Raw genomic sequence first — 24,995 nt, 5'->3', positions numbered from 1 at the left:
CCACTTTTCACCACTGCAAAGGTATTTTTCAACAATTTGGCTCTTTGGTTGAGTAGGGTTGAGTAACACTGCCATATTGCATTTAGACTTTTCCTTCAAAATCTTATTTGTATATCTCAGGACCCCCACTGATCAAGTTTTGTTGCTAGAACTGTTTTGATTAATTTCTGTGGAAAAATGTGCCATATGATCTCAGATATTTTTGTCTAATTCTAAGTTTTATGTCAACAAATGGCCAGACCTGAAGATTTTCTGGCTGTGTAAAGTGAAAATGTTCTCAGGATTTTTCTAAAGCTAACCATTTCCCTTCATTAAACAGCTCTGCGTTGAATTTGTGGATTTGTGAGAGTAGCAGTGGTTGAAAACTTGACTCAGAATCAGAAATAGCTTCATATCCGAGCATTCTGCTGTTAGTAACATGCTTCTGATCAGAACGGTGAAATTCAGCACGAGGACGCCGCTTGGTGACTTAATTTATTAGAGGCATTCAACTGGAAATTCAAAGAAGGAGCTGCCATATCAGTCAGAATAGATAACAGCCATGAGAGGACTACTGGAGGTTTCTGTTCACAATCAACTCGAGAAATGTGAGGAAAAAACAAAAACACAAAAATGGTTAACACGGTTTGACACGTTCCTCAGATCTACAGTCCTACACGTTCCCTGAAGCTCTGCTGTGGAGTGACTCGCTGAAGAAGGGGCAGAGACAACAACAGTAAAAATGGCATTTTATAAAAAGTTTTAATATCAATAAGCAAAAAACAGACAATAAAAGACAAATTAAAACCGACCACACTCGCCGCCCCCAAAAAACTTCCAATAAAAATAAACGTTTGGTGAACACTGGGCACAGAGCAGAACTTTTAATCAACAGTGAAGTACGTCTAGATCCAAATACACCACATGAGATCCATGGAGGGGAGACGTCAGCCGGGACAGGCCACTCATCTTGACTGCTCGACTGAGGAGAGACGGAGAGGGACAGACGTGAGTCACAGCTGAGCATGCCGTCTTTTCAACGACTGGTTAAACACGGGAGTTTCCATTTCATGATGGCAGCTGCAACGGCTGGCTCTAGATGCCAAGATTAGTCAAATATTATCACAGCAGCTCATTATCTGTGGGGTAATCCTCCTTTAACGTGATATGACTGGATAAACCAACACAAGAAAGCTACAAACATAAAGAATAAGCAGTGATAATGGATAACAAGCCTTCAAAATATCAGAATTTTAACTTAAATGAGTTTCAAATAAAAGGGCAAAAAATCAGATGTTCTGCATCAAATATTGATCATTTTCTTGATTTAATAATAAAAACAATGAGACAAACCTTCCTAAAATGCACAAATATTTTGGTAACATTTTGGTAAAGAACTCTGTTTTTGCATTTTCCCCTCTGCTCTTGTTGTAGAAGAATCTTTTGCATCTTTATGAGCGGCTTAAAGGGCTTGGTAAGCTGCGCTGCTTGCTGAGATCTGAATTTGCATTCACCACGGCTGCTCTATTCCTCCTGCAGCAGTCATGGGTTAAAATATGACTCAAAAGCTGTTTTATTTAAAAAACAACATTTATCATTGAAACAAAGATTGCACTATTTAAAATAAACAGAATTGAAACATCAAAATATCAAAATGACAGCCCAAGATGGATGCAGCGCTCCAGACTTCAGTTACACAATCATCTCTATTCGTTAGCAGGTATTTGGAAATGGAAAGACTTACTGTAAGAGGAGATGTCAATCTCGTCTGGCAGCTCCGCCACGTTGACCTCGAAGCGGTCCTGCACATCGTTTAGAGTCTTGGCATCGGTCTCATCAGACACAAAGGTTATCGCCAGGCCTTTGGTGCCAAAACGACCCGCACGGGCAACCTGACGGGAGCAAAGGACGAAAAGGGTTAAATACGAAGAGTATTCAGCACTTTAAAGCTCTGGAAATGTGGTTATCAAAGCAGCGAGTCTCACACAAATCAGGTTAAAGCTCAGTATTTATCACCTTATATAAAAGCAGAAAAAAACACTGACTTTGCTCTAAAAGTGTTTGTAAAACTGAGAAGATTTACTTTATTAAAACCTCTAACTTAAGTGGCTCTTCTTAGGCTTTCAAATGTTTGTAGATTTTACACTTTAGATATTTTTGTGTAGACTTGGAATTAAAATTCAACTCAAAAGAAACAAATAATTCCTTAATGTTGAAGTATTTCCATCCTTCTCAGACTGAACAGTTTCAGCCATGAGAAGAGTTTGTTTTATGATGCAGTTGGACCGTTGCAAGATGATTTAAAAAAACATTTAGATCATTTTAGCCTCATAAAGTTTGTTGTTACAAACAAACACTGCTCATTAGAGACTGTGCAGGGGGAGCAGATTTCTACTGACATCTGTGAAGCTCTGATCACAGTAAAGGGACATGAAACTTTTAGTAAGTGCAGCCCTCAACCCTTACAGCCTGTTGTATCATGCTTGATACATGGTTTTGGGAGACCTCTATCTAATCAACATGATCAATAAGTCCCCTAAAAGCTTTTTTAATACAACCTGATAAAATAGTAAAAATTTCCCCCAGTGGATTATCAATAGCCAGACATGCCAGAAATGTCTAATGCAGTGATACCCACACATGGCTCTTTTTTGTCTTAATTTGAAATATTACTCTCCCGGGAAACCTTAGAAGAGAAAACTTTGACCTCAGAAATTATCCAATGCAGGTCACATTAATGAGTTTGTTTCCCGCACTTAGACAGTGGGCTTAAATTGTCAAACTTAATTTTTTGCTGTGTTTTAGTGGTTCCAGAGCTATTATCATAAGAGAGCACTGAGAGTGCAGCGACAGAAAACAGCTGATGCTGAGGGGGATTTTGCACTCAGAAACCTGAGCCTTCAAAACTCTGGACTAGATTGGATTTACATTGAAAATGGGTGCTGCCAGTGCAAAAACACAGCAGCAGTGGACACGGGCCCTTAGGATGGAGCTAATGATCACCTAAAATACAACAGCCACCTACACTAAAACATTTCTGCATGCAACATCCAACATTAATAGAACTCTTTATACCTATTTGAATTTCTTTCTGGTTCTGACTATGATGTACTGGTTTAATTCCCAGTGGCTTTAGGGATGTAAAATATCTGATTTCTCTCAAAGCTTGTAGTACACTACTCCAGTGATCCCATAACATATCACAGAAACCACAAAGAAATACTCTCGCCTCCCCTCTCCCATTCTCACCCTGTGCAAATAGGTGTCAGAATCTTCCGGCATGTCGTAGTTGAAGACGATGTTGACTCGCTCTATGTCCATCCCTCGGCCAAAGAGATTAGTGGCCACCAGGATCCGCCTTTGGAAGTCCTTGAACTGCTGATAGCGGGACAGCCTGTGAGCGTGAAGAGAGAATGATGATCACAGCTGCTGCAGACATAACTCGGCTTTGAAGGCAATGATGTGTTGAGTTAACTGATGAGGCCTGAGGCTCCATAAACATACGCCGCATTCACAGCTCAAAGGAGCGTGTGTTTATAAGAGGAGGGCTCACCTCTCCTCCTGAGTCATTCCCCTGTGGATGGAAATTGCAGGGAAGTTTTGTTCCACCAGGAGCTGAGACAGAGCGATGCAGCGCTGGACTGACTTGACAAAGATCACCACCTAGAGGCCAAACACAGACACTGCAATTCAATATTTCTTTTCAAACATAAGAAGTAGGATCACATTAAAATGCGTTCCCTCTGAAGAGTTACTAAATGTATTCTAAATGCAATGTTTTATGCAATGCTTCCAGTTCTGCACTCCTGATTGAAAAAAAGACTTCCTACAGCTGTGATGTTAGGGTTTTAAAGGCCACATTAAAGTGAAGGATGACTTAAATATTTGCATTTCTCATGCCATTATCTGTTGGGACACCATGCAACATACTACAGCTTCATCCCCTCACCTGGTTGAACTCCAGCACGTCCAGCAGGTCGAACAGTTTGCGGTTCTTCTCGCTGTCCTTCAGTTTGCAGTAGTACTGCTGCAGGCCGTGGAGCGTCAGTTTGGTCTCATCGTCCACATACACCTCCATGGGCTGTAGAAGGGAAGACAGTGGTCAGTTACGCAAACTTAACCATGAACATGCAAAATCAAACTATCATAGAGCCTGTGTTCACGTCTCTGCAGTAACGTCACTTACATCCTGCATAAATTTACGGCAGACCGGTCGGATCTCTTTACTCAGTGTAGCGCTGAACATCATGACCTGTTTCTCATGTGGAGTCATCCTGAAGATTTCCTGCACGTCACTCCTCATGTCTAACACACAAATAAAATATTCAGTTTAAAATGGCATAATCACATGCAATCAACAAAAGCTGAGCAGAGACGTCCCACTGAAGGACCTACCTAGCTGCTCCAACATTTTGTCGCACTCGTCCAGCACAAAATGTTTGACGTTCTTCAGGTTGAGGACTTTGCTTCGGCTGAGAGCGCTGATTCGACCCGGCGTTCCCACGACGATGTGTGGGCAGTTCTTCTTCAAAACCTCCTCGTCTTTCTTGATGGCCATTCCTCCGAAGAACACGGCCGCCTTTACAGAGGGCATGTACTTGGAGAATCGCTCGTACTCTTTGCTGATCTGGAAGGCCAGCTCTCGTGTGTGGCACATGACCAAAACAGACACCTGTGGAGGAGATATCATTTATTTTTGATCTAACAAGCATTTTTAACAGGAATGCATAAAAATAATACTGGCGGGATAAATGTCAGCAGGGATTTGCTTAGAAAGTCTAACACTGGTATCGGCAGGTATGAAAATTTCTCATGCATTTAAAGCTGATGTGTCAACTGCACATACCTGCAGTGTATTTCATACTTTTGCAAAATTTACCATCACCTACAGGTGTTTGCTTAGGGTGCAACACAGGCCAACGGTTAGCCCTGAACATTTTAAATGACACCCTGACAACTACCAGACTGTCTACTTCCCCTCTCCTCTCTCTGCACAGTAGATCCCTGTGGTTCCTTACGATTATAAAATTGTGTTTAAACCTCCTAAGACCCAGTTTGCACCTATGAGGCCATGCCATTCTGGTTTTCCTACAACAGAGTAAAGAATTTAACTATTAGAAACTTGGAGAAAATTGTCCATTGAAGTTACATAAATCCCCCAAACCCTGGGAGAAGTTACAAGTCATTCTGTTGATATTTTTATGATTAAATGGTGGAAATTTTATGATTTTTTTTTTTTTAAAGATTTGTTTTTGGGCCTTTTCGTGCCTTTATTAGATAAAGGGGGACAGTGGATAGACTTGGAAACAGGGATGGGGGGGGGGCTCAGGCCGGATTTGAACCCAGGCTGCCCGTGTACATGGCGCCGGCGCGCCACGAAATTTTATGATTTTTAATGGAAATTTTGGTATATTTTGAAACATTTTAAAAAGTTTCATTAGAATGTTTTTTTTTTTTTTTTACTAGGCCTGAACGATTTGGGAAAATCATACAATGACAATTTCTTTCCCCCGGATATTGTGACTGCAATGTAATACCGATTTTTTGAGTTCCTAGTCTTATGTATTTTACAACAAACATGAGCAATAAATCATTCTATACCATAACCAAAACAATATTAGATTAAATAAGGGCTAAAAATGTGAAAAAAAATATCTAATTTTGATGATAATGAATCATATTGCAAATCTGATATGAATTCTTGTAAGGGAGTGATAATGTTTGTCATTCTCATATTCAGTAAGAAAAACCTACAAAAATGAAGAAAGCTGAATTTTTCTGTAGAATATTCAAAGGAAAATGGTGCTTGAATTATTGCATAAAATGTAATTCATAATATGTCTGCTGAAAAAAGTTTAACTGGTATTTGGCACAAATTTCAGGTTAAAGAAATATTGCACTTTTTGCGTTTTGCAATGCAGCGGGCCATATTACGATTTAATCTAATTTGTGGTAAACTGCCCGGCCTGAATTTTTACCGTGAAAATTTTAAGTATCTGCATTAAAAATGTTTATGTTTTTTTAGTTTAGGGGATCGTTTTTTAGATTTAAAAAGTCATTTTTTGTTGTTTATTGCAATTTAAGCAACATGATAAAGTATCACTGAAACATTCGAGGGATATTTGAAGAGATTTTGGCATACTTTTTGTGGGAAACTTAAAATATTAAGGAAATTTTCACAGAAATTTTAGGTAGTTTCTTTGAAATATTAGGTAATTTGTGTTGAAACTGGATTTGTCAAAATCAATTCCTGACAATTTCAGACAAGGTTGAGCTTTTAAACTTAATAGATCCTACTAATTCCAAATGGTGGGATAACCATAGTTAGTATTAAAAAACCTCAGGTCAGGAGGATATACACATCTGTACTGGCTCAAAAGAGTTTGGAAATATCAGTATATCAGATGTCTGCTAAAATGAAATATCGTGCATTGCTTTTTACTTTGAAGCAGCAAGGATTTCCTTTTAATTCCCAGGGAGTCCAGATAAAATCATAAAGACTATTATTTAATGCATGGTGGTAAATCCAGAAAGACAGGTGCAGCACAATCTTAATTTAAAAAAAGGTAGTTTTACAATCTTCCCAACTATTTTGGAGCAGTTTACATATTCTACCTTTGCTTGATGCTGCATCAACTTGAGACAAAAGTACTAGGATGGGAGATTTAAGCGGGCAGTCATAGTTGTCATTACGGTAAGTCCAAGATATGAGGATTACCCAAACAGATTTTAAAAGCTCCCTCAGATATCGAGAAAATCGGGGGGCAGTTTAATATTTTTGGGTATGTTTTTTTAGGTGTTTTTGATCATTTTTAATCAACAAAAATGTTTTTAGGCTTTAAGAAGGCAAAAAACAAACAACACTAAGATGCATGGTGCAAATGTCTCCAGCCACGTTTTACAGAGCACAGTGCAATGCCCTATACCCATGTCAGTGTAGAAAATCAGCACTCACCTGCCCATCAACAGGCTCAATCTGCTGCAGCGTGGCCAACACAAACACAGCTGTCTTTCCCATACCAGATTTGGCTTGGCACAGGATATCCATACCCAGGATAGCTTGTGGGATGCACTCATGCTGGACTGCATTAAAACAAATAGGAAATGGACTTCAGTAAAGCTGCTTCATATCTACACTCAGCACTGCATGGCACATAAATCTGGTGGAGCAGCTGATGGTGTTTAGGAAGGGAACCCTCAGAGCAACAAAACATGACAAAGATTCTTTAGTTTCAGTGGAGAATCTTTTTGAGGCTTGTGAAGAGAAAGGCAAAAATATGTTTTCCATTTGGACATGCTTTCAGTATTCCTTGCTCTACTTTAAATAAAAAGAAATATCCCATTCTGATTAAAAACTTCCAGTCATTTTCTAACTTGGTACAGGGAATAGAATCTACACAACCCGTCAATGATTTTCTCCCTGTAACACAAGTATTTCCAGTCTAACTTCCATGATTAGATCTTTTCGCAGCAGAATGCAGAGCCAACAGCGAGGCGAACATAACACAGGATGGTTGCCAAACGTTCCTCACCTTCAGAGGGATGCTCAAACCCACAGTCGATGATGGCGCGGAGCAGTTCTGGTTTGAGCAGAAAGTCTCTGAAGCCCGAGCTGTGGATGGAAACGTACGATCCCTTCACCTCCTTCTTGCTGGCAGGGGCGGCGCTCTCAGGCGCTCCCTGAGGCTCTTCGTCCTCTTCATAGTCGAGCAGCTCATTATCAACGTCGTTTTCAGCCATTTTGTCTGTCTGGAGGAAGAAAAACAAGGGTTAGAATCTGAATTCTCATCCTTGTCAGGTCATCAGTGATCAAAGGCGGAACCCAACACCTACTGCAGGCTTTACTGGGGCTGTTAACACCTGTTGTTGGTCTTCTCTCCACCAGGCTCAACAGACGTTTTAGAAAAACTTTGTGGCCCTGCATGAGCAGGAAAGTTAAAAGTCTCCATGCTCTCTTTACAAAACTGGCTGTGTTAACTTTCTTTGATTGCTGTTTAACTTGAAGTCGATTCTTTTATTGCACTGCATTGTTCTGTACGATCATTACTCACCTGAAACAATGCAACGCTAATGACTTTGCTTTTCTAACTAACAGGTTAGACAACTGCAGCACCCTCCTTTCTGTTCTCCTTAAATAATGAATAAATCAGCTCTAAGTAGTATCAAACTCTGCTGCACATGGGCCGACAAACACCAGAAAGAGAGAATATCTTATGTTAAATTCAAAGTAAGCCTTTCTATTGATTTAAAAAGCTGCTTTTTTGGGGGCCCGTGCAGCTGTAAATGACCTTGTAGCAGGATGCAAAAAAAGATAAACAGACACACTTCAAATCTCCTCTCTGTCCTCAGAGATTTACAATGGAAATGGGCCCTGACCAAGCAAGAACAACTGGGAAAAAAGTGTTATATTGTAAGAGTGAGTCACAAAATCTCAGTTTAAAGCCATAACATCCTAGGAATAAAGTCCTTGTAGAAAATGGGATAACAGATGGAAGGTGATGCAGCTGTCTGAGCTACAATGCTACAAAATCTTGTAAACTTATTTTCAGCTCTATCATAGGTCTAAACTTTAACTTGCAAAGCAAAACATCTGATTCCCTTGTTCTTATACTGTTATTCAAGTCTTGGCATTATGGGAAATCAACACTCATCTCTATAAAGCATATTTTGATTCTTTAAAATGTTGTCCTGTCTCAGCTACATCGGCTCAGATCCTGACCCAGAGCCACTACACTTCAAGCCATCAAACCTGGACTAGATTTTCTCAGAGAGGCTGCAGACTAATGACAGACCTTTCAGTACTGCTCTATTATGTTGTGCCAGCTTGTCTCTGCTCATTTATCCCCTTTGGCTTATTTTTTCACCAGGGAATTCGTGGTACCGGTTACGTTTTAGGAATCAACTCTGGAGAGGCTCCAAGCAAACTCAGCTGATAATAAAATGTGATGTCATGTGACCGCCAATCACAGAGGTCAGAGTCTAATGTCACTAAAAGTTTCACATGTGGGATGACTGTTAATGAGTTATCTTTTTCTGTACTATATAATACTGACATGAAAAAATATAAACAAATACAGGGAGGAATTCAGAATAAACACAGTATGTTCCTAAAAAACTAAGGACGGTGATTAACATCTGAATCCAACAGTCACAGTTCAGTTATTTGGACTTCAGGTCAGTGTTTTTGTCAGGCCTGTCTGAAAACATCATTTCAAGTAGTTTTATTTCTAAGCCAGACAGTGGCTTAAACAGAAGATGTCTGAGTCCAAAGGCGCCCGGTGTGGCCATTGCCTTGCCGAGCAATCCTGTGGCTAAAATGTCTATGGTATGGAAATACTTCAAACTCGAGAGCGAAAACAGTCCAACGGCCACTTGCAGCATCTGTGACACGACAGCTTGGCAAGGCCGTAGCAGCAGGGCTGCATTTAATAAATGGGCAGCTGAATATAGTGACTTCACTACAGCAACAGAGGAGAAGGCTGCTACACCAAGGCAACCAACCCTTGACTTTAAGAGGAAAGATGAATACTGTTGGGATGGCGATAAGGCATAAAAGGTCAGAGAAATGGTGATGGAGATGCTGGGTTTCCTAAACAATTACCTCCACTTCATTTTAAGGTAACAACTGATAAAGAAATAAGACTGAGGGAGGAAAAGTTCTTCAAAAACTCCAATTAAACTCCTAAAAATGTCACTGTGATGACAAGAGTGCCTTGTATTTGGTATTTGGGTTTTACTCTAAGTGTTTTGGTTCATGTCTCAGATTAAGCTGCTCCATTCTAACAGGGATTGCCGTTTTGAATCTGAGATTCATTTGAGGTTTTTGTTAAAATCCTATTCAGGTCAAACTATTTAAAGCGCCTTAACCCTTTACCTACTGATGAAAATGGCGATTGGGATGTATTTTTGTTATTATGGCTGTAAAATAGTCAGGAAATGCCCTAAGTCTGAGAGTTTTGGTCCCTTTTCCCAGGACTACTTGAACTTGACTTTTCAACATCTGGTTAATAATTATTGCACATTATATGGAATTGTCAGCAGTTTAAAGGAAGAAAAATGCAGAAACAGATTTGTTTTCATGACTTTCATGAGAAGAAATTTTGTTATTGCTTATGAAGTTTTGATTTGACATTTGAAATTTGAACCTATACATGTTTAGAACAATCACCAGTCATTTTTGGAGTCTAGGACTCTGGATGTGCAAAACACAGTGCAAAAGATAACTTTATACACAGGCAACAACAAGTGCAAATAAAGGTGTTTTAAGTGGAGTTTTGATCCTTATCTGATTTAATCAGGTGAAAATGTGAATTTAACGTGAACTAATCATTAAAGTGCTATTACACCAATTTGAGTAGAAATTTGATTTTAGGTGACTACACCATCCTAACTACTAGAGCTGGGCAATTAATCGAAAAACAATCGAAGCAGACATTTAGAGCCTCTAGTCAATGTAAACCTGCCGTGTCAATTATTTTAATCATTCCCCTTTTCTTGGAAAAATGTGACTTGTTATGAAAAACGTATTCATTTCAGCTGATGTGTTTTTATTTCAAATATTTCAATAAATAACCACAAATTGTTAACCCGTGCCTGTTCCTTTCTGTTGTTTGTTTTAAAATTATACAAATATTTACAGAGCAAACAGAGTCGGAAGTTGGGGGCGGGATAATCGTTCCTTAATCATTATCGAGGTAAAAAGTTCAATTAATCGTGATTTGATTTTTGCCATAATCGCCCAGCCCTACTAACTACTGAGTTAAACTGAATAAGTCTGAGACATGTAGTAGTTATTCTATTCTGGGTTTTTTTTTGTTAACAAAAACTATTTAAGCTCTGTTTTAAGCAAAGAAATGAGCAGATCAGAGGTCAAAAATCCTGACCAGGACATCCTAATCCCAATGATGCCAAGTCTCTAGGTGCAGACCTACTAAAACAAAAAACACTGATTGCAAATATTACATTGTCTCTTTACATGAACTTAAATGAATTTATAATTTTGTGTTTTCTAGTATTGGTTGTTTAACTTATTTTAAAGCCATTTAGAGACTTCTTTCCTCTTACTTTCATTATCTATCTGTGGTTATGTTAGTTTTCTATTGAACTCATGATGCTGCGCTTTAGATCAAATCAATGTGAACTCTCGACCTTTTGTCGATCACTTTTCCTCTTAATAAACAAACTTTTCCACAACAAACTTTGTACATGAGGAGAGATTAATCAGAGTTTGGTGGGTCGGTTCGTTGATTTACAAAGCAATACCAATAAATAAGCAAAACAAGCTTCATAAGAACAAGGCCAGGCGGTGTAAACCAACAGCAGCTCTATTTTCAGTCTAATAATCGCATTTTTAACCGCAGAGCTGCAAACATTTAAGTTTGGCCGACACTCTGCGGATTAACAAACCGGTTAGCTTGGGGGCCATTAACAACACTGGACAGCCATTGTGTTGCATAACCATTGCTAACGTGGCAAGCTAACATGCTAAATGCCACCAGCAATGCTTCTATAGCTCCACTACCTGTTCAGGAATAACATCAGCACGTATAATAGCAGTATGTATAAATAGTTTAATTCGCCTGAGAGTAAAATAACTCCGTTTTGTGGTCTAAACGTGTACTGATGAACTGATGGGTGGGTGTGCTAGGCTATCTCTCCAGTCAAACGCGCTAGCTCGACCAGGACAGAAACGCAAAACAATGAAGGACGCTAATTCATTCTGCTAATTAAACATTCAGACGTAAGAAAACATGAATTAATAATGATCTGGAACCAAGCCAGAGAAAAACCTTTACCATTAATATTTTTAATTTGAATCAGTTTTGAATACTTACCTTTAGCGGTGATAGCTGAGCGTTCGCCTACAGATCAAACCGCATGGACAGGCCTCAGATGGTATATACGAGCAGCCGGAAGTCCCGCCTTCGCCGGAACGCGTCAACGTCATTGGCCGATTTGGACGTCCGTTCGTCACGAACGAAAGTGATTGGAGGAAAAGTGTTCCGCAGTCCACCGCAGTTTGAAAAAGCGGGACACAGCAGCACACGACTGTATGTATGGAAGCTTTTGAGGGACATTCAAGGTAAATGAATAATAAACATTAGGGCAAACGAGAGATGATTTCAAGAAGACAGTGAATGTGTCACAAGATTTAAGTCGTTTAAACTAAAAAACATCCAGAAGGTCGTTTGTTTTTTATTTCACCAAAGTCCTTATTTTATAGAAAGAAAATCAGTTTTTATTTTAATTCGAAGGAGAACAATGAAATAAGAAAAACAGCCAAATATCTGCTAAAATGAGAAATATTTTTTAAAATATCTTTTAATGAGTATTTCTTATTTTAGCGTAGACAGTCGACTGCTCTTCTACTACTATAATTTAAAATGTCATACAGCAGGGGTGTCTAACTCATAGGGAGTCCGGGGCCAGATTTGCTCCAATGGGACGTTCTGAGGGCCGGACTATGTAGGTCAGGAGTGTGAAAGTCAATCATGGAGTCTGAATTAAAGGCCTAATCTAAAAGCCTAACAAGGTCAACATTTAAACATAAACCATCAACCTCATTTTCACCAGAAGTAAAATATGAAAAAACATAAATAACACTGTTAATAAATCATTCTGAGATGAACAAAAGTCGAAGTCTAGGATAAAAAAAGTCAAATTTCTTAGTTCAAAAAGTCAAAACATTAAATTAAACGGCAATATATATATATTTTTAAAGGCAAATACATAAGATAGAAAGTCAAAATCTCAAGTTTAAAAGGTAAAAAAATGACTTAGAATTTTGAATTGTGAATCTTGAAGGTCAAAACATGAAAAAGTCAAAATCATAAGTTTAATAAGTCAGAATAGTGAGATGCAAAGTTGAAAATATGAACAGGGACAGTTATAATAGAAAGATCACATGATCTTGGGGGCCAGATACCACTGTATCACGGGCTGGATTTGGTCCCCGGGCCTTGAGTTTGACACCTCTGTCATACAGGCCATCCCTGACCTAAAATATAATCTTTATGTAAATAATATTGCAACGTTTTCTCATCCAATAACTCATTTTATCCACTAAAATAATCTTTTCTTGTTACAATGCCTTTTCTTCCTTTAACACTTGAGAACATAAAAAGCCTTTATGTGATTTAATGGGGAATTAAAGAAGAGCAGCTGACTGTCAGAAAAAAGGAGACAATTTTGAACAACTGTAAAATATTAGTTCAACTTTGACACTGATTTAAATGTGTAATTCAATCCTTCTTATATTTTTTGACTAATTTCAAAATGTGCTGTCTCCATTTCCAATGAGTTGATTTTAATTGTGCAAAAGTAACATAATAAAACTGTGTTCAAATAAGTTGGTTTGAAATGTGTTAAAATAACAATAATAATGTGTTCAGGCTAGTTGATTTTAAAGCCTGAAATAAGGATCTTGTTCATGTAATAGTGAAACCCTTTCTCTGTGAGTGATTAGACTTTTTCCTGTTCTTGTAATGCATTTTCTTTCTGTAAAATTAACACCCCTGTAGAACAATGGACTTATACTTGGACTCCCATTTTTTTCCTTTGAACTGCAGCTGAAAACTCTCACAGAAAAGGGAAGTAAATAGATTAGTCTGAATAGAAAATATTGCATACTATAATGTATCGCACCGAAGCAGCCGTCCACATCGCCGTATCCGTAACAACATTAGAAACAGTTTGTTTGGCTGATTGAGCTTAAATAATTCAACACAACTTAAACCAGTGATTATAAAACTTTATTACAAAGATTTAACTGCATTACAGCATTAGTAATTTTAGACAAGTCTTAATGATAGTATACATTTCATCATAAGACTTGAACCTTTCAGAGGAAATCCTGCAGACTTTTTACCTTTAAAAATACAGCTAACCACCTTATACCTGCCTATTTATTTTATTTTTATTTAACCTTTATAAAAGTGTTCAACCCCCCCGAATGTTTTACCCTTTTATTAATTAATAAATCAGTCATGGACAATATAATTTTTCTTTTTTTAATTAAAAAATTACAAAAAAAAAAAAAAACTTTTTAATTTCAATGTGGAACAAATTTCTGCAAAGTAATGTAATTTACTTTGTAAAATATGTAATTTAAAATAAGCGACTGCATAAATATTCACCCCCTTCAAGTCAGTATTTAGTAGAGCCACCTTTGGCTGCAATCACAGCTCTGAGTCTCTGTGGATAGGGCTCAGTCAGGCACAAACTGGACACTGGACACTGCAATTTTACGTCTTTGCAAAACTGTTAAGCTCTCAGGTTGCACAGGGATCAGGAGTGAACGGCCCTCTTCATGTCCAGCCAGAATTCTCTGTTGGATTGAGGTCTGCGCTTTGACTTGGACGCTCCAGAACATTCCTCTTGTTGACTTTAAACCATTTCTCTGCAGCGTTTACTGTATGCTTCAGCTCATTGTCTGGCTGAAACATAAATCTTCTCCCAAGCCTTCCAGGGCCAGCTGCCTAGAAGCATCCCCACGACATGATGCTGCCACCACCGTGCTTCACAGTGGAGACAGTGTGTTTGTGGGAATTTGCAGTGTCTGGCTTCTTGTCTGATGGTCAAAAAGCTTTGTTTTGGTCTCATCAGACCAAAGAACTTCCTCCCACTTGACCATGGAGTCTCCCTCATGCCTTTTGGCAAACTCTAGTCCAGTTTGAATCTGAGTTTTCTTCAGCAGTGGCTTTCTCTTTGCCACTCTCCCAGCCAAAATGCAACACAGCACTGCTGCTTTCAAATGGATTCTTTGTGTAACCATGACCTAAGAGACTATAATTGTTAGGACTTTTAGTCATTATTCCATGTTCCAAATTATTATGCAAATTGGATTTTAGTGTCATAAACATTCAAAATTTTTTTTTCAGTTAAACTCATGAATGGTATTGTGTCTTAGGGCTCTTTGGATCACTGAAATCTATCTCAGATGTTCCACATTATTAAGCAGGCCACAGGTTTCAGCAATATGGGAAAGAAAAAGGATCTCTGCTGCCGCAAAGTGTCAAATAGGGTAATGCCTTTGACAAGGAATAAAAACAGATATTTCAGGAAAAATTAAGCGTGGTCATCGTACTGTGAAGAAATTTGTGGCTGATTCAGAGCACAGATGGATTTATGCAGATAAAGGCATAATGAGGAAGGTTTCTGACAGACAAATTCATGGGATTAAGAGAGCAGCTGCTAAAATGTCATTACAAAGCAGCAAACAGGGATTTGAAGTTGCTGGTGCCTCTGGAGTCCCACCAACCTCAAGGTGTAGGATCCTCCAGAGTCTTGCAGTCGTTTATAAACCTACTATTCAGCCCCCCCTAACCAATGCTCACAAGCAGAAATGGTTGCAGTGGGCCCAGAAATACATGAAGACTCATTTTCAAACAGTCTTGTTGATTGATGAGTGCCGTGCAACCCTGGATGGTCCAGATGGAGGAGTAGTGGATGGTTGGTGGATGGCCACCATGTCCCAACAAGGCTGTGATGTCAGCAAGGAGGGGGCGGAGTCATGGGGAGAGAGCTGGTAGGCTCCTTTAGGGTCCCTGAAGGTGTGAAAATAACCTCGGCAAAGAATATAGAGTTGACTATAGAGCTGACTGATCACTTTCTTCAATGGTACAAAAAGAAGAACCGTGCCTTCTGTAGCAGAATTATCTTCATGCATGACAATGCACCATCTCATGCTGCAAAGAATACCTCTGACCTGCGACCTCAACCCTACTGAGAACCTTTGGGGCATCCTCAAGCTAAAGATCTATGAGGGTGGGAGGCAGTTCACTTCAAAACAGCAGCTCTGGGAGGATATTCTGACCTCCTGCAAAGAAATTCAAGCAGAAACTCTCCAAAAACTCACAAGTTCAATGGATGCAAGAATAGTGAAGGTGATATCAAAGAAGGGCTCCTATGTTAACATGGAACTTGTCCTGTTAAGATGTTTTTGATTGAAATAGCTTTGATCTCAGTAAATCTGACCTCCTAATGCTGCAAATTCAACAAATGACCATTTTCAGTTCTTTACAACCTATAAATTAAAACTCTGTTGTGCATAATAATGTGGAGCAGTGCATTTTGAGGTTTTAATAAAAAAATATTTTTATCATTATGAAGTTTGTTCAAAAACATTTGAATTATGCTGATGCAGCTGATGACTTGAAAAATATTCTGACTGACATTTGCATTAATATTTAGGAAAATAAGAGAAAAATATCATTTGCATACTAATTTGGAACGCCGTCTTAAATCTGTGATTCCAGAGCAGAGGAGAAGCTCCACTGTGTTGGAGAGAAATATGGGAAACTATCAGACTCTGGTCGATCATGATTCTCTGAGTGTTTCTCTGAGGGGCAGAAAGAGCGCCTCAGGAAGTCCCTGATCTGTGGAGGCAGAGAGAGGAACAACCATTCCTCCACCAGAAGACCCCCTCCATACAGACCTGAGCAGCAGCCCAGCTCAGCCGGCAGCTCCTCCAGACTGTTACTGCGCAGGTCCAGCCTGCTGAGCTGGCTTAAAGCTGCGATCCCAGCAGGTAAAGCGCTCAGAGAGTTGTGAGCCACGTTGAGGACCCGCAGCTCTAAACATCTGCTGAAGAGCTCCAGAGGTAGGCTCTCTAATCTGTTCCCACTGAGGTCGAGCTCTGTGAGCAGCTGCAGTGATTTCACCTCTGCAGAAAGCTCCTCCAGGAGGTTACCGGCTAGCAGGAGCCTTCGAAGACGGCGTAGAGAGAAGAGAGCAGGAGGAAGGCTCCTGAGCTGGTTGTTTGATAAATCGAGGAGCTCTAAACCTCGCAGAACTCCAACGCTGGCCGGCAGCACCAGGACTCGGTTAAAGGCGAGCCTGAGGCAGGAGAGACGTCTCAGATGAGCCAGAGTGAGCAGCTCCTCAAGAGTTCTCAGGTTATTGTGCTGCAGGTCAAGAGTCCGCAGGTTCGTGAGAGCCAGAAGGGCGGAGGGTAAACGCTCCAGCTGACAGTCCTGCAGCAGCAGCTCTGTCAGGTCCACCATCCTCTTCAACCCTGTGAGAACAAGCAGCCTGGTGCCTTCGTTGATGATCTCCAGCCTCACCAAGCTACCTGCAACCTCACACAGCTCACCGGGGATCCGCTGTAGCCTGCCCCTGATGGACAGCATTCGGAGGTGGTGTAACTGTCTCAGGCTCCCAAACGCCCAGCTTCGGCCAACTCCACCATCACTGCTCAGGCGGCCGCAGAGGTGGAGCTCATGCAGACTGCGGAGGGAGAGGACCCAGCTGGGGATCTCTGAGGCCTGAGTGAAAGTAAGGTGGAGGACTTCGAGACGTTCCTGAAGGACGCCGAGAGCACCGGGGTCAACGGCTGCTGTGCAGTGGTAGAGATGGAGCTCCCTGATGGAGCAATCAAAAATAGAAAGACTTGATTAACCCTGATTGCACAGATTTGTACAAAACTCAATGGCTCCATTGCACAACCCATGCAGCTTTGACCCCTTAGAAATACTGCTAAAATTAGTCAAAAGACCCATCAAGGCAGATCCAGTTCAACCTGAATTCTGCATTTGAATTATTTGGAGTACAAGGAGATTTTAATTTCATTTAGAATTTTGATATAAACCTCACCTGAGTGCGGCCATGTTGGCCACCTGTGCAGTGAACCTGGCATCTGCGATGAGCTCCAGCTTCAGGACCTGAAGCTGGCTGAGGGTGAAGAGGGCTGGGGGGAGGCGAGGCAGAGCCACCAGCTGCAGTCTGGAGCAGCCGTCTGCATCCACAGTCATCATGGCACGCAGCTTCTCCTCGCCCCAGCGCCTCTCCAGACTCTCCTCCAGCAGCCGGCTCTCGCTGACAGGGGACAAAAACACGGACAGACGGCGGGCCAGCAGGGGGTCGTACTGGTCTAACATGTGCAAGAGGAAGGCCAGGTCATTTCTGAGGTCGGGGACGTCTCTGAGGGAGCAGAGGTCCTTAGAGTGGAAGGAGTACTGTCTTAAAGAGCTGGGACAGAGAAACACAAATATATCATAAAGACGTACTGAATCTAAAGTAGCATACTCATGGTTGGTCAGTAGTGCATTTTCTCTTTGCTGATCCTGTCCTGTATGTTGTTCCTTGTATTTCCCTGTCTGTAAACAGCTGTCTGCAGAAATCAGTCAACTACTGTTGCAGTAAAACATGCAAAGTTTTAAAGCACATACACTTTGATGACTGCACTGACCTGTGTAAGATCCAGCTGAGGGTGTAGATGTTGAGCAGGCCGTACAGCCCCAGCAGGCTCAGATAGGCCACCAGCAGTTTACTCATGAGAGAGGAGATCACATGGATGCACTCGAAGGTGTCGTAGCCCACTAAGGCCTGCTCCTCAGGGTGACAGGTGTGAGTGAAGCTGAAGGAGCTGAGGACAGGGACGGTGTAACTCACAATCAACGTCACCATCAGCAGCTTGAATATCGTCTGAGACAAGTAGACCTGAATACAAGAAAAACCGTCATTATTCAACAATTTATTTTTTTTATGTTTCTTTCATACATCAGAAATGAAATGCAGATTGTATATTTTGCAGGGAGTCACTCTAGGAGGAGTTTTAGCTGGTTATAATAGGAAGAAATAAAACACTGTTGCCTTTTTGTGACTAATAAGAGTGAATAAAGCCTTCAAAAACTAGTCTGATTCTTTCTAGGCTGGTGTTTTTATGCATCCGACTGCAGAGGTGGCAGCTATGTTTTTGGAGAAGAGAATGAAGAGCCCAGAATTATCTGAGGACTTAAAAAGCAAAATTGTAGAAAAATATGAACAATCTTAAGGTTACAAGACCATCTCCAGAGATCTTGAAATTCCTTTCTTCACTGTGCGTAATATAGTCAAGAAGTTTCCAACCCATAGAGCTGTGGCTAATCTCCCTGGACATGGACAGAAGAGAAAATTTGACAAAAGAATGTAAAGCAGGATAGTTGGAATGGTGGATAAACATCCTCAGTCAACTTCCACACAAATTCAGGCTGTCCTGCAGAATCAGGGTGCAAAAGTGTCATCTGGGACCATACGTGGTCATCTGAATGAGATGAAGCACTATGGCAGGAGACCAAGGAGAACCCCACTGCTGACAAAGAGACATAAAAAAGCCAGACTGGAGTTTGCAAAAAAGTACCTGAGTAAGCCTCAATCCTTCTGGGAGAACATTTTGAGGACAGATGAGACTAAGGTAGGGCTTTTTGGAAAAGCACGTCATTCTACTGTTTACAGAAAACAGAAAACCCTCTGCCATGACTTCCAGCTGTCCAGTGAGACCATGGGTGAGACTGTCAGTGCATCTGTTGGCACCGGCAGGCAATGCTTCCTTCACGACAGCCTACCTGTAGCAAAGCCAACGCTTTGCCTCACCATGTTTCCACCCCACCGGGGAGGGAGCAATCGGGAAATGCCGAGGTGGGGGGCACATGGGGACAGATCCAGGAATTTTTAAAAGGATTCTTCATTATTGGGAGCTAGGGCTAATGGCGGAGGTCTCCGCTCTCCGAGTGCTTTTCTAGTTTCTCATGTTCTTGCCTTTACTTGGAGAGGATGGGACAGTGGACAGTATTTCAAAGTTTGGTGCATTGGTTAGAAAGTACCCCGGAACTTTTAAAGAGTAACTGAAGTTTCACCCAGACTGTTATGTTGATGCACCTCCAGAATGTTGTCCTTGCTGTTGTAATTGCACCAAGTCTTTAAAGTTCCTTGAACCATGACCAAGTACATGCATTGTTAAGCAAAGTTTGTAACAGTTGCCACGTAAACACGTCTGCAAGACTTTCCCAAATGATGGCGAACCATGTGACGTCACCGTGGTGCGCTTGGAGGAGGGGTGGGAGAGCTTGGGCCTTTTGCTCCAGAGCAGGACCATTCTGGGCGTGGCAAAGTGTGGCCAAACTAGTGATGGAAAAGTAAATCAGCATGGCTTGGCTTGGCTTGGCACGGCAAAAAATCCATAGTGGAAGAGCCTCGTTTGAGACAGTTTGGTGTGTCCTGGTTTTGGTGCCCCCTGTGGATGAATCATTATCTTTTGCCAGTTCTTTGCTGTGGTGTTTTTGGTGTTTTATCCTGTTTTCTTAACTGCCAAACCATTCATTCTTGTTTCTTCTGCAAGCACATACCTGAAAAAAGTGGTTAATGGTGGTGAAAAGGGCTATAGCTCTTTTAGAGGCATCATGTGCCCTCAACCCAGCTACAAACTCCTCATAAGTGCTTTAAAGTCTTAAGTACAGTTTTTTGCTCACCTTGTAGATGACGTCTGAGATTTCACAGTGGGATCTAAATTTCCGCACCCTCTCAAACAGCGCCCTGGCCTGCTCTCCATCACTTTTATCCAGACTGATAACCTGCCTGGGACTGTCCACCATAACTGAGGGTTTGAAAGAAGAAACCTGAGAGCTGTTTGAACAGGTGGAGTTACAGGAGACCGTGGAGGGACACGGAGACGGAGGGGCGCCATCTACCCTCTTTAAAAGCGGGCTCTCTGTGTCTGAATCCATGCTAGACCGACTTTTAAACGTCACTGGTGTCGAATTAAAATGTGGAGCATGTTGTGAAGGCCGTCTCTTCTCCTCCAGCTCCTTCTCGTGGATGTTCTCCTCCTGAGCTGCGAGGGACAGAGCCTGGGACGTCCAGGGGGATTCACAGCACTTTGCTAAGATGGCCAGGAAGTGTTCGATGCGAGCCGAGGTGTGAGGGAAGTGGAGCCAGAAGGATCCGCTCGCTACAAGAACCAGAGACTGCAGCAAGGCCATGTAGGGGAAGAAACGGGAGCAGAAAGGAAGAGCTTCATGGTAGCACACCTGGACAGAAACATCAGCAGCAGGGTGTTAAAGTACCGCCATCTGTCCAGCCTTACCTTCCTTGATTTAATGGTTGAAATGAGAAAGCGTCACCTTACCTGGCTGATATAAATGTACTGCTGATAGACCAGGTGTACCCTTCGTCCAGTCGGTGGAGGATGAAGATCTAGACTGATGTTTTGTGGAGGTTTTGAGGATGGATTCAGTCCCACATCCCCACTGGGAGCTGGACTGTGGTCGCTGGTATTTGCTGTATAAAGTGGATCCAGAGGAATGCACACCACCCGGTCCCTAGAAAGCTGCTCAGTACAGGCCAGGACGGACGTCATCAGCATCAGGACCACCAGGTAGTCCATGAAGACCTCCCACCAGGGCTTTAAGAGCTTGGACCTGCTCTGATGCTGGTTCAGGGGGACCAGCTCTGACAGGGCAAACATGGTGACCTCTGAGGCCTAGGGGAGAAATACATGAGAAAAGCTGAATTATGGTCCAAAACATGGCTTTGTAAGGATGTAATGGTTGAGCCAATTTATGACATTTTTAAAATCTTATTAATCGTAGATGTTGAGGGATGAAAAGACAAATTATTTTCCCTTTTCCTCAGCTGTATTTTCCACATATTATAGGTCCAATAGTATATGCCTAATAGTAATAGTATAAGACTAAAAATGGGCTAAGTTGTGTATCAGATCCAGATGTAAATACCTGGAAATAAAAGCTGAAATGTTGAGCTCTTGTTTCATATTCTTTGACCCAAATGTTTTTAGTCTTCAGCAAAAATAAAGGAATTGGCCTTCCAATGCTTTTAGGGGAATGTATATTGCAAATGGCCGATCTAACCCATGCAGTATCGTTCAGTTCTATTATTAGAAAGATCCCCTCTGTACATATTTATTAATCACTGGTGCAGCACTGGGAGCAGTTTAGGGTTAATTTTCCACATTTACATGTGAGCAAACCCCCAACCATTTGGTTTAGACCAGTGGTCCTCAATCTTTTCAGCCCACAACCCTGAAATAAAGGTGCCAGAGACCAGGGACCCCCACTGGACCTGAAGGTGGTTGAACACAGCCATGCACAATTAAGACTAGTCATTTGCAGACAAGGCCGTCCATGAAGGAAGATAAATGGGAGGGGCCTATGGAGGTCAGCAAAACCATGGTCCAAATTAAGCTGTGATATCCACATTTTATATTTAACCGGAAAAAATGACCACCCTTATCAAAGAAACAACTGTTTTTTAATCATTCGTGTAGTAACTAATCCCCTTTGTTAAAGAAATAAATGAAATGATTTAAGAATTGCTACAATGGGTTAATAATGGCAAAAATGGTGGCAAAGGTGGTAAAATTGGATTTTATAAGTAGCAGAAATGGTCTATAACAGTGTTTCCCAGCCTCTTCTTCTTAGAGCCCCCCCGTACATGTATCAAAGAAAAGCGAAGCCCCCCCAAGACCCCCTTAGAAAAAGTACACACCAATTTTAATTGACACAGACGCTGTTCTTGAAAAAAGATCTAAGTACAAACTAGATTATTACTAGAGCATTTTAGAAATACACAAAAATGATAATATTAAAGAAGAAAAAGAGAAAAACTTAATTTTTTTTTTAACTGAAACAGACTCAAATTGCATGAACCAAAAATTAGTACTTTTATGATTATAAAGTCAAAAAAATATTGAAAATCCACCCTTTTTAATGTTTGGTTTATTGTAAATTTTTGCCTTAACAAAGTTAAATTTAGGATTTTAAAACTTTAAAAAAACAAAACAACTTAAAAATTTCCTTTCTTTCTAGTAAATTTACACCTTATAAACTCAGAAATTCAGATTTTCTTGTAAATATCTGACTTTATAATCCTAAGAATTTTTTTTACCCCCAGTTTTCAGTTTTCACAGATCTAATCTTTGGGGGTGACCCTTATATGACTCCATACATTACGGTTCTAATTATGATTATTTTCATTTTTTTCAAGGTCAGAGAAGACAGGCTCCTGCCCCCCAAGGGGTGCCCGGACCCCAGCTTGGGAACCACTGGTTTAGAAGTGGCAAAAATTACAAAAAAAATGTCAAAAAGGCAAAAATTGGTTAAAGTGGCAAAAATGGGCGTAAATACTGATAAAAAGGATTTAAAATGTGGCTGGAGTTGCTTTAAATTGGCAAAATGAATTAACTGAGAAAGAAAAAACAGGCAGATATCGTCAGAAATTGGTTAAACCAGCAAAGATGTGCATATCAAATGGTGAAATGGGGTTAAAATGGGAAAAATTGGGTGTATAAAGTGGGTAAAGGGGGCTAATAGTAGCAATACTGGGTCAACAGTGGCAACATTAAGCTTAGGGTGCAAGAATTGATTTAGAAGTGACAAAACAGGCAGAAAAAAGTGGTGGAATGAGTTTAAAACTGACAAAATTATGTGTTAAATGGTAAAAATATGATGAAAAGGGATAAAAATTTTGACAAAACTGGTGTAAAGTGGCAACAGTGTAATTTTAAAAATATTCGTAGTTTTTTTAGGGCAACTGGAGACCGCCTCGTAGTGTCTCACGACCCCCAAGGGGGTCCCGACCCCCAGGTTGAGAACCACTCCTTATTCACCAAAAGGCCCCGCCATTAACAATCCACAGCCGCGGTAGCCTGTCAGCTCAAGAGAAGAGCATGCGTACAACCTACTTCTGTGCTGTCGCTCTGATTGGCCCGTCGTGAGTGTGGCAGGCAGAACCTCCAATCCCCGTCTGAGAATTTTTTGAAAAGTCCCCCCTTCCCAAACACTTTCTATGGGAGCTTTCCCAGATGAATGTGAAGTACATGATATGAAACAGTGTATCTGGCGTGTCAGGTTAACTATTACGTAAGTAGGTTTTGGAGGTGAACGACAAGGATTCATGTAAATGCAATATCTCAACAACACTTTGAGAGACTTTCCTCAAACTTTGCACAAATGTCCATTAAAACTGAAGGATTAGATTTCAGAGGTAAAAGGCCAAAATCATCAAGCATCACGTTCAACCCTTACTTGTAACAGTTCTACCAATCACACCAGCACAGGAACCCCCGACCCGTCTCCTTTTACTCACCTCTGTACTTTCTGTTCAGGGATTGGATTCCTCATAGAGACATAAGACCACCAGGCACCAGCTCTAGTTTTAATGTGAATCAAAGATTTCTGTCTGCTTTCTATCTTTGCTCTGAAATGATCCAGCCTTTCTGTCTCAGCAAACATTTCACAATACTTGAGTCACAATAACACTGAAGTTGCTTTGCTTTCCCAACATCAAACCACACCCACACATCCATGTCCACAGTCCCTTTTTGTTAAAAATGTTAGTAAATGCAGGTTTTTATCTGTAGCTTTAGTGAATCCTTTAATTAGTGACTGTAGTTTAACAGTTAACAAACTCACTAAATCAGAAAAAGCCAGTCTGACAGAGTGACAAAGTCTCCATTGTTTTTACAGCTGGATTAACTTTTCCTACCTGCTAAAGAACTCCGTCTCTTGTTCCTCTCTCTCTCTCCTCTGATCCGCTCACAGCCGCCCCACACAAACTTCATACCGGCGCTGTCTGGTTCTGCCGTTAAAAAACTCCTCAAACTTACAACAAACTCCTCCTCAGCTGGCCGACATGCAGCTTTTCATGGGTTGTCATGGCAGCGGAGGATGTGTGGCTGAAAAATCTGATTCAGCACGAGAAGCTTGGGCGAGACCCGCTGAGGGTGAGCTTCCCTGCACCCTTTAACTCCTTCACAGCCGAGCCTGGGGAAAACAGAGCGAAAAATCAGACTGGAACAATCAGAAAACTAAATATATGTATCTATGTGAGTAAAACAGGAAAATTTGCTGAATAAATAGACAAATGTCTAGCAGTTATAACTCCTTTTTGTGTTGCATACCCTACTTTTCAAGGATTCAAGGACCTTTTATTGTGATTCCAGGACATTCTTAGGACATGAATAGTATCAAAATAGCTAAACAGCTCTTGGAAAAGGCAGTTGGAGAAATAAACAGGACAAAAAAATAATTTAAGCTCAGTCCATGGCAGTAATAGTATTATACGCCCCCCCCTGGGCATCCAGCTACGGGACAGTCAAAGTCCTGTGGTGGGCCAAGATGAAACACTTCAGTATTTCCTGTGGTAGCATGGAAAAATGTTGAGCATGAGGCCCAGTGACCTTGATATTTGACCTTCAATATGCTATAAGTTCATCTTTATACCAGAGTGAACATCCGTGCGAA

At 40.9% G+C, this 24,995-nt stretch overlaps 2 protein-coding genes across 3 annotated transcripts; both read right to left on the bottom strand.

Moving 5' to 3' along the window:
• Positions 1–722: 722 nt before the first annotated feature.
• Positions 723–11,906, bottom strand: ddx39ab (DEAD (Asp-Glu-Ala-Asp) box polypeptide 39Ab). Its single transcript, XM_041816709.1, has 10 exons — positions 11,814–11,906; positions 7,512–7,728; positions 6,935–7,062; positions 4,375–4,651; positions 4,166–4,284; positions 3,929–4,060; positions 3,533–3,642; positions 3,229–3,373; positions 1,724–1,871; positions 723–961 (listed from the first exon to the last, which is right to left on the bottom strand). Exons 2-10 carry the CDS (start codon positions 7,717–7,719, stop codon positions 945–947), a joined length of 1,284 nt encoding a protein of 427 aa, XP_041672643.1. The 5' UTR covers positions 7,720–7,728; positions 11,814–11,906; the 3' UTR covers positions 723–944.
• Positions 11,907–16,109: 4,203 nt separating this feature from the next.
• Positions 16,110–24,345, bottom strand: si:ch211-106h11.1 (volume-regulated anion channel subunit LRRC8D). 2 transcript variants are annotated; one of them, XM_041817120.1, is made up of 6 exons: positions 24,238–24,345; positions 20,861–21,214; positions 20,205–20,762; positions 18,167–18,417; positions 17,572–17,946; positions 16,110–17,340 (listed from the first exon to the last, which is right to left on the bottom strand). In XM_041817120.1, the coding sequence occupies exons 2-6, from the start codon at positions 21,197–21,199 to the stop codon at positions 16,218–16,220; spliced, it is 2,646 nt and encodes an 881-aa protein (XP_041673054.1). In that variant the 5' UTR covers positions 21,200–21,214; positions 24,238–24,345; the 3' UTR covers positions 16,110–16,217. The 2 variants fall into 2 exon arrangements, with proteins under 2 accessions (XP_041673054.1, XP_041673053.1); XM_041817119.1 differs by lacking the exon at positions 24,238–24,345 and adding an exon at positions 23,839–23,916.
• Positions 24,346–24,995: the final 650 nt, after the last annotated feature.

The sequence above is a fragment of the Cheilinus undulatus genome, linkage group 21 (genome assembly GCF_018320785.1).
Source record: "Cheilinus undulatus linkage group 21, ASM1832078v1, whole genome shotgun sequence".
In the NCBI taxonomy this organism is placed as follows: domain Eukaryota; kingdom Metazoa; phylum Chordata; class Actinopteri; order Labriformes; family Labridae; genus Cheilinus; species Cheilinus undulatus.
The sequence above is the reverse complement of the archived record's forward strand: the minus strand, read 5'-3'. Positions and strand labels throughout refer to the sequence as shown.